Source organism: Cnephaeus nilssonii (assembly GCF_951640355.1).
Source record: "Cnephaeus nilssonii genome assembly, chromosome: 9".
Lineage (NCBI taxonomy): Eukaryota > Metazoa > Chordata > Mammalia > Chiroptera > Vespertilionidae > Cnephaeus > Cnephaeus nilssonii.
The window spans coordinates 36,325,837-36,335,439 of record NC_137080.1 but is presented as its reverse complement, the minus strand read 5'-3'; the positions used below and the strand labels follow the sequence as shown (position 1 = coordinate 36,335,439).

The 9,603-nt window shown below is 44.5% G+C and overlaps 1 protein-coding gene across 1 annotated transcript in view; it reads left to right on the top strand.

Moving 5' to 3' along the window:
* Nucleotides 1-1,970: 1,970 nt before the first annotated feature.
* Nucleotides 1,971-9,603, top strand: part of SLC16A10 (solute carrier family 16 member 10) — a 97,357-nt gene continuing 89,724 nt past the window's right edge. The window contains exon 1 of the mRNA XM_079781117.1: nucleotides 1,971-2,593. Coding sequence (XP_079637243.1) covers nucleotides 2,254-2,593 — 340 coding nt within the window. The 5' untranslated portion in view covers nucleotides 1,971-2,253. The remainder of the gene's footprint in view (nucleotides 2,594-9,603) is intronic.

The window sequence follows — 9,603 nt, the reverse complement described above, 5'->3', positions numbered from 1 at the left end:
TTATTTGTATGTCCCTGAGTTTTGAGGAGTACTGGTCAATTACTTTGAGGAATGTTTTATTCTTTCCCTCTCACCCCCATGATTAGACTGGGTTATGGGTTTTGGGGAGGAAGATCAGAGAGATAAAGTGCCATTTTCATCGCATCATGTGAGGGATACATCCTTGATCACCTGGCTGAAGCAGTGTTTGTCAGTTTTGAAACTCTAAAAGCCACTCTGCATTCCCCCCTTTTCCATACTTTTCTTTTTGAAGAAACTTACTGTGCACGGCCCACACTTAAGGAGTGAGATATCATACTTCACTTCCTGGAGGTTGGCATATTATTGGGAATTTTCTGTAGGAGAGATCTGTCAATCCCCCCTCCCCCATTTATGTACTTAATCATTTACTTATATCAGTATTGACTCATGGATATTTATTTGATGTGCTTCTTTTGCCCAATAAAATCTTGTGGACAACTTTTTTTTAAAAAATGTATTTTTATTGATTTCAGAGAGGAAAAGAGAGGAAGAAAGAGACAGAAACATCAATGATGAGAATCATTGATTGGCTGCCTCCTGCAGGTCCCCTACTGGGGATCAAGCCTGCAACCAGGGCACGTGCCTTGACTGGAAACGGATCCATGACCTCCTGGTTCATAGGTCCAGGCTCAACCACTGAGTCTCGCTGATGGGGCTGTGGACAACTTTTAAAGTCAACAGAGGTGAATATGATAACTTTTAGAGGTTATATATCTTTAATTAATCCTCTACTGATATACATTTTTGCTTCCCCTTTTTTCTTACTTCCAACAATGATGGAATAAGATTCTGTACATTCAATTTTTGTGTGCCCTTGTGTGGCTATTCTTCGTTTATCATTCTAACTCCATCCCTAGGACACATTATACTTGAGCTGTGTTCCCTGCTCCTCAAGCACATCTTGCTTTCCTCAGCTTACAATATTTTTTCTCTACCTAGAATTCTCTTCCCCTATCTTTGCCTGCTGAAGTTCCCTGTTTGATTCAGGGCTCAGCTCAAAAGGCTACTTGCTGTAAAAGGTCTTCTCTAGTGTTTCAAATGTAATTCAATGGTTCCATGTCACTTCTCTTTGTTGAACATGTTTATAAAACATCATCTGAGCCTCTTATTCTATACCAGAACCCTTTCTACGAGTTTATGAAGGGCAGAGGCGGAAAAGTGATCCATCACACTTATCTGTGTATTCCATCACAATGGTGGGCGTGCAAAGTAGCATATTTTGACTTTGAAATTATATGAGTAATTGAGAAATTAATAAGTGTGCTCACTGGTACAGAGCGAATTACTCTTCCTTTCTTTTTCCTACGTTGTTCCATGCTTCAGAGAGTCAGAGGAGTTGCATACAGGTGTTAGCTTTTAAGTGCAAACTGTGCTGTAGTTTAAAAAGTAATGCTTTCTAGCCGTCTGTCAAAAGTGTTTATTTGAAGACTTGGGTATTAAAGTCTGTCTTCCAAAATGAGCATCTTCAAGGTGCCGGGTATTCACAGGAATTTGTACATAAACGCAGGAGACATGAAGTAATTAAATAAGGTCTCTGATCTCTCCGGCTCTCTTTTTTAAGTAGGCAGGTGGCATAATGTATCTTACATGTTATGATTAGTAATTAGAGGTGAACGCCAAAACAAACAAAACAAAACAAAGAGACAATGTTTGGTTGTGAGGCTGTCAGTGAGCGGACGCTAAAGGTCCAGCGGACCCACCAGCCTGCACCCAGGAGACGCGAACGCTCGGGCGGGCGGGGTGACCTACACTTTTGTGACCCCGCACTGGGTAGGAGGAGGCGCGCGCAGTGCAGCGGCTCGCGGCACCTGGTCCGCTCTCGGCCGCGTGAAGCGGTGGGCCCGCCTCCGCCGTCCCGCAGGCCAATCATCTGGGGACCCTGGGCACGTCCCACTGCCAGCCACGCCCCCAGCCGGCGGGACGGGGCGGGGGCGTCTTTAAGAGCCGGCCGCCGGGCCCCGACTCCGCGGGGGTGCGGGGCTGTGGACTGGGAGGCCGAGCCCTGAACCTGAACCCGAACCCGAACCCGAACCCGAACCCAGAGGCTCCAACGCGCAGCCGCTTTTCTCGCGGCAGCCTCCGCGCCTCCGCCGCCCGCCCACCCGGGCTCCGCAGCCCTCGCCCGGGTCTCTCCGGCCCGCCCGCCGGGCTGTGGGCAGCTGCTCCGGAGCCTGCCCGCCGCGAACTCACGCCCCTCGTGCTCCCGCGGCGCCCGACGGGCCGGCCGGGGCCATGGTGCCCTCTCCCGCGGAGCCCGTCGCCGCCGAGGGGTCGGGCAAGACAGAGACGCGCAGCCCCGCGTCCTTGGGGGCCGCCCCGCTCTCGGGCCTGGGACCCTCCGACGGTCCCGAGGCGGCCGCCGAGAAGGAGCAGGTCGAGGTGGAGCTGGCGGGGCCGGCGGGCGCCGAGCCCCCTCCGCCTCCCGAGGGCGGCTGGGGCTGGCTGGTGATGCTGGCGGCCATGTGGTGCAACGGGTCGGTGTTTGGCATCCAGAACGCCTGCGGGGTGCTCTTCGTGGCCATGCTGAAGACCTTCGGGTCCAAGGACGATGACCAGATGGTCTTCAAGACAGGTGAGGCGCAGCGCCCGCCGCGGTCAGCGCGGGGACAGGCGCGGGCCGGGCCGCCTTCTGCGCCCCAGCGAGTCCCCTTGTGCCTAGGGTTTGTTTTGTGTGTTGTTTTTTTTTTTTGGGGGGGGGCTGGGGGGACACTGTGCTAAATACTGAAAGGATAGGAGGCAGCTGGATGGGGGGGGGGGCGGCGAAGAGGAGCGTGAGGGTTGCCTTCTCCCGTTGTGTTCTTTGTCGTACTTAACGATTTACCAAACTAGATGAAAAAGGTGCAGACTCAACATCCCCCCCTTTAGAGCGCTGTTCCGCGATCTCTTGACTGAGCAGGCAAAAAAGCAAGTTGAAGATCTTCTGTATAACTCTTCTGCATACCTTTCCCACCTTGTCCTGCCAGTAGGCGTTGTCCACCCCGTTTAGGTGAGCAAACTGAAGCTTGGCGAAATAAAGTGTCTTGGTGAGTAGCAGAATGGAGAGAGAGCACACGTCTTCAGACTTAAACGGCTAAGTGATTTCCATGACTAAATCAGACTCCCTCACGGCCATTTGGGGAACTTTATATAGTTAATCATCTTTAAAAAAAAAAATTTTATTGAAGGGAAAGGAGAGAGAGGGAGAAACATCCATGATGAGAGAATCATGGATGGACTGCCTCCTGCACGCCCCCCACTGGAGATAGAGCCTGCAACCAGGGCATGTGCCCTTGACCGGAATCGAACCCGGTACGCTTCAGTCTGCAGGCTGATGCTCTATCCACTGAGCCAAACCAGCGAGGGCGATGCATCATCTTTTTTAAACCTTACTTTTTTGTTATTTTTAGTGAACATTTCTTGGGTCTTTAGTGTGCATAAAATGAGTATACAACTGTCCCAATTCCCTGATCTTACTTTGCTGTCATAACAAATTCTAAGGCAGAGGTAATGTTGAGAGTTTTAAAATCTTATGTAAATAGTATGTTCTTATGTGTATCCTTCTGCAACTTGCTTTTCTTTTACCCTGTGTTGTGTCTGCGATTTATCCATATAATACCTTAATTTGAGCTGTTAGCTTGAATTTTTTGTTTCAACTCATAGTTTTCCATTGTATTACTATATTATACTTTATTTATGCATTGTCCCTTTATTAGACATTTATATTATTTTCAAACTTACTGTAAACGACTCTGCAATGAATATGCTTGTACATTGTCTCGACATGTATTAAATAAGGTGCCATATTTACTCTGGAATTTCTGTTCCATAAATAGCTCTTGAAGTTGCTGTGTTATTCAGGTCACAGGGCTAGGTACAAAAAGCGTTAAAAATGTAATATCATCTACTTTGTAAGGAAGACTATCATTAAAAAGTTTAGGGGGATAGATGTGCATATGTGATGGTAAACAAAAGTAATTTTGTGTCTTTTCTGTATGAGTATCAGGTATCTGGGAAGGAAGCGCTCCAGGAGGCTGAACTGCCAGTTACCATTTTTAGACTGTTTCCTTCAGCATTTAGCACATTTTTGCCTGGGTTTACACATTTTTAATGCAGTCAAAACAACAAGACAACAGCCTTTAATACTGTGTTTGCAAGCCCAGATGAGTTGATCCATTGGAATCTGAGGGTTGTTTCTTGTTTTTGCTTCTTCCTGCCTTGGTTCTTTTGAGATAGTGAGCAACTGCTGGAGAAAGACCATGGCTTCGCCAGCAATCCTTTTTGCCGTGTTGAAGCCTCTACCTACAAGTTCCTGTTGGCGACAGGATCCCAGTACTGGGTAGCAAAAGATGAGGGAGGGGACAGGACCTGCTATCTTGAAATTTTTGAAACTCCGTATTTTCCGTTTTCATGAATATCTTTCTCCATTTACTCAGTTCTTGACAACTTTGAGCCGTGTGTGTGTGTGTGTGTGTGTGTGTGTGTGTGTGTGTGTGTGAGAGAGAGAGAGAGAGAGAGAGAGAGAGAGAGAGAGAGATAAACAGTCATATGGGTATGCCAGTTAAATACTGAAGATCTCTGTGCTTATCTGCATGATTGCCATGTTTGGTCATGCCCTTGCACAGATGTGCCCAACTCAGGATAAGTGGAGATGGAAAACCAGGCTGTGTTCTGGGTGCCCTTTATCTAATTCCTACAAAGGGGCCTTATGCACTTATAATGGCCCTGCGTAACACAGCAGCTTGATTGAACGTTGGCCTTTATTTGGACACGGTGTAATACATGTATAACAGCTGTTTTTTAAGGTATGAGAAAGAAAACGGATTTAACCTCATCTGTGAAAAAAGGGTGACAAGATAGTTATTGGGTCAGTTAATATTGAGATATCCCCCTTCCCCAACAGGTGTTTCATAGAGTCCATCATCTACAAAAGGCACTGAAGTATTTGAGAATACCTGCTTTGAAGTTTGGCTTTTCCACTAATGCTGAGTCATCTGTGATCAAACATATGCAAGCTTCAAGTACAACGCCCCAAATATCTACAATTGCTTAAGGCTTTTATTTTTCAAAGTTTTGGTCCGTTTTCTATTACTCTATTCATGATGGATAATCCCAGCATTAGAGGGCAGTTAATTGTCTCCATGTTTTCATTAGCTTCTTCAGATTGATTAGTCCAAGGATACACAGGGAGGTTGTGATAAAATGGGAACTGAGGGTTTCAAATGATGGTTCACATTTCTTGAGAATTTCCCATGTGCCAGCCCAGTGCTAAGCACTTTACATGCATTCTTATTTAAACCTTACTGCAACCCCAGGGGCTAGGCTGCATTTGATATCTTTCTTATCAGATGTGGAAACTCAGGTTTGCAGAGTTTGAGTAAGCATTGGGGCCAGAATTCAAATTCAGGTTTATCTGATTCCAGAAGCTGGTTTTTAACAAGTGAGCATATTGCATTGGCTAGATAATATTTTGCTAATCCAATGTTCTTTATGTTGTATAATTCAAGCATTAGCAATTGATTGAATACTACACCAGGAATTCTGGGGTTAGAAAAGACATCTGAAAGATCAGGGTCCCAGTTTCTTGATCTTACTTTGCTGTCAGTAAACAAAGGCCAATTGTTAAGGTCTCCTGGAAGTAGATTTTGAAGAGTAGAGAGACTTCCAAGAAGAAACACCATCAGCCCGGCTGGTGTAGTTCAGTGGTTGAGCATCAACCTATGAACCAGGAGGTCACGTTTGGATTCCCAGTCAGGTCACATGCGCAGGTTGTGGACCGATCCCCAGTGTGGGGCGTGCAAGAGGCAGCCGATCAATGATTCTCTCTCATCATTGATGTTTCTATCTCTCTCTCCCTTTCCCTTCCTCTCTGAAATCAATAAAAATATATTGAAAAAAAATGAGATCATTTCATATGGCATTCAAACAAAAGTCTGGGGTTTCCTTTGAGGAACCATGTTCTTTAGTCTGATCCATAGCAGGACGATGTTTCCAGGAAGAACGGGAGAGCATCTTTCTCAGGATCACGCTCTCCTCTTCAGAGTTCTCTTAACTCGGATGTAACTGATGATATACCCACAATTTCTTAGGAAAGGGCCTGAAGAGAGCCATTCGCACTAAGATGTGAGTTTACACATCCTAATGTTACTCCTCATTCATTCTACAAGTATCATTCATTACTAAGTATCTGACACCCTCTGTGCAGAGCACTGGAGATGGGAACTGAGAGAGACAGCTGTTCCCAAGGAGCTTTATTTTTATTTATTTATTTTTATTGATTTTTTGTTTGTTTGTTTGTTACTTGTTCATATGTGCATGTTTCTTGCCTGTGTGGAGAGGAATCAGACACTTCTGGGATACCACAGATACTGCAATGAACTAGAATGTTGTTTGCTCTTAGAAGTTACAACTTTGCTTGGATATTGGAAAGCCCATTTTTAGTTCCTTCATGGGACTGAGAGAGAGTGTAGGGTCCTTTCATTTTCCTGATGCAGTGCCCTGGACAGTCTCTGGGATCTTACGAGGATATTAATCTAGTTTACTTGTCTGCTTTCTTCCTGCAGAAAGAAAAATATTTTAATGGTATATGGACTTTAAAAGTATCTGTTTAAAACAAGTATGTTTTTAGAGTCAGTATTTAGAGTAGTTAATGATATCCTTCTGAAAAAATTATGTCTTTGTGGTCTAGAGGCATGGTCAAGAAGACCCCTACTTCTTTGAGTAATTCCAAAAATGTGTTCTTTAATAGCCTTTCTTTAAAGTAGTGGTCTGTGGTTAAATAAGTTTGGGAAACAGCACATTATTCTCCTCTCTTGGATATTTAAAGTAAAAACCAAGATATTAAAAATTCAACAGTTTTAACGAGAAGTGGACTATCAAAAGGGAGACTTTGGCAACAACCTTCCCTGTATGGAGGTAGATTGCTCTTTAAGATGGTTATGATCACAAAATAGGATTTTCAGTTATCCTTAGGGATTAATGCATCTTTCAACACCTCTCAATATAGTCTTACAAATAACTCTGAAATTTCAAGTCAGTCAGTACTTCTTGAAGGTTAAAAAAAAAAAAGTTTTCACGCCCAGCTGGCGTGGCTCAGTGGTTGAGCATCAGCCTATGAACCAGGAGGTCATAGATGGATTCCTGGTCAGGGCACATGCTTGGGTTGCAGGTTTGATCCCCAGTCGGGGGTGGATAGAAGGCAGCCAATCAGTGATTCTCTCTCATCATTGATGTTTCTGTCTCTCCCTCTCTGAAATCAATAAAAATATATTTAAAAAAAATTTCCACATTTGCCATTACGCTGATATCTATGTACGGCAGCTGTATGCTACACCTAAACTTAAAGGAGGTTTTGGCTATAGTTCAGAACTGAACTGCTCTGTCTAGCCTTATGCTAAGGACTGTGTGTGTAAAGCTGCCTATATGACTATTTCTATATCTGAGGAAGGTTTTTTAGTAATGGTGCTTTGTACAATGGACGGATGATCTGATTCTTGGTTCTATACATCTTATACTATAAATACCTGACTGTTATATGCACTGAAAGAGGTTGGAAAACTAAGATAACTCACTTAAGGCAACTGTTAAACTTGAATTTTCTTCATTCTCCATCTTAAAGCATCTAACTTTTTATTCCATGTAAATTCATCTAAACTGCCGAATCCGGTTTGGCTCAGTGGTGAGAGCGTCGGTCTGCGTACTGAAGGGTCCCAGGTTCGATTCCGGTCAAGGGCATGTACACTGGTTGCGGGCACATCCCCAGTGGGGGGTGTGCAGGAGGCAGCTGGTAGATGTTTCTCTCTCATCGATGTTTCTAGCTCTCTATCCCTCTCCCTTCCTCTCTGTAAAAAATCAATAAAACATATTTAAATTCATCTAAACTGCCTGCTAAAATAAGTCATTAGACCATAAAAATGGTTCCAGTATTTTGGAATAATAAATGAGTATGGTGTGAGCATCTCATACTCTTCTTTCCTGAATGCTTCTGAATTCAGGGCAAGACTGAATAGTGTAAATAGTGTGTAGTGAATTCTAATTAAATACAACCATGTGAGTATTCCTGGGATTTTTATCAATCAAATTAACTGTCAAAAGAACCAAATCAAGCAAAAAGTAAAAGCATAAGAGGATAATTTCTAAAGAGCTTTTGAGTGTCTTTTAGAATAAATCGTACTCAGTGCTCTTAATGTGATATGCCCTTTATGGCCCTTGCTGAGCCCATGTTGTAGTTCCTTGAGGCTTATCCCAGGCCATGTACTTACTTCCTTTTTCCTGCCTTCTTTGGGGTCTTCTATGCCCCAAGTGTGTCCTGCTGTCTTTTGTCTCTATGCCTTTATCTGTGTCACTTCTCTCTTCAGTGTGGTTTTTAGTCCTTGTATGATTCTGATGAAGCAGCCATTTTACTTCTTTTGTGACAGCCCTGGGCCCTAACGATTTTATGCCACTTGGAATGTTTTGGGGATAGCATGAATTCAAATGAGTTGTGAATTAAGCTTAAAGTGGAAGGCGGAGACCCAAATTTCAATCTATTCTAATCTAGCATTCTGTGAAAGGCATTTTTAAGATAATACATATTTATAAGTGATAATTTGCATATCCTTTTCCATAAAGAAAGGGCTTTCATATACATTACTTAATTTAAGTCTTTAAAGTCACCTCGTAGGGTGTCATTACCTCTATCTATATAAAAGCCTAAGTGACCAGATGACCGGATGACCGACTGGTAGCTATGATGCACACTGACCACCAGGGGGCAGACACTCAATGCAGGAGCTGCACCCTTGGTGGTCAGTGTGCTCCCATAGCGGGAGCGCCGCTCAGCTGACAGACGGGCACCAGACGAGGGGCTGATGGCTGGCAAGCACAGCTGTGGCTAAGTGAGCCTCTCCCACTCTGTGGCAGCGCTACTGAGCGCAGCGGCAGCAGGCATGCACGCGGGCCAGGATCAGGCTCCTCCCTGGCTGCCTGCCGCTTTGTGCACTACTGTATCCCTCGAGGGGTCCTGGTTTGCAAGAGGGCGCAGACCAGGCTGAAGGACCCCACTGGTGCACGAATCCGTGCACTGGGCCTCTAGTTTATAGATAAGAAAGTTTTGACTTGCAGTTTAGGTTCAGGCCACATGATACCAGTTTTTACATACACTAAGTTGAGTTTAAGAACATCTTTTTAGGTGGGTAAAAATTTGTACTTGTGTTAAAGTTGTCCTGAAATGTAGAACCCTGCCCTTTCCCCCCTTGCAACTAATTTCTGCATATTTACCTATGCGTTCTCTAGAACCTTACTAGTGCCTTCTACCCCAGTTATCAGAAATCCTGTGCAGTTGTTCTTGCAATAGAATACCACTTGGAGTTTTCACAACCTGACTAAAGATCTGCCCTCACATTCAAATTAAACAAACAAACCTCAACAGGAACAAACTAAACCCCAAATAGTACTGAACAGTCAGGTCACCACAGCGCTGAGCACACAGGAATCGGGGGTGTTTTTAATGGCAGCGGTTCAGAAGGAGCGACTCCCATGTTCCGGGAACCGCTGGCCCTTCTGAGACCAGAGTGATGGAGGAAAACAGTGCATTCAGGCATATGGGCAGCAAATGTGCATCCACCA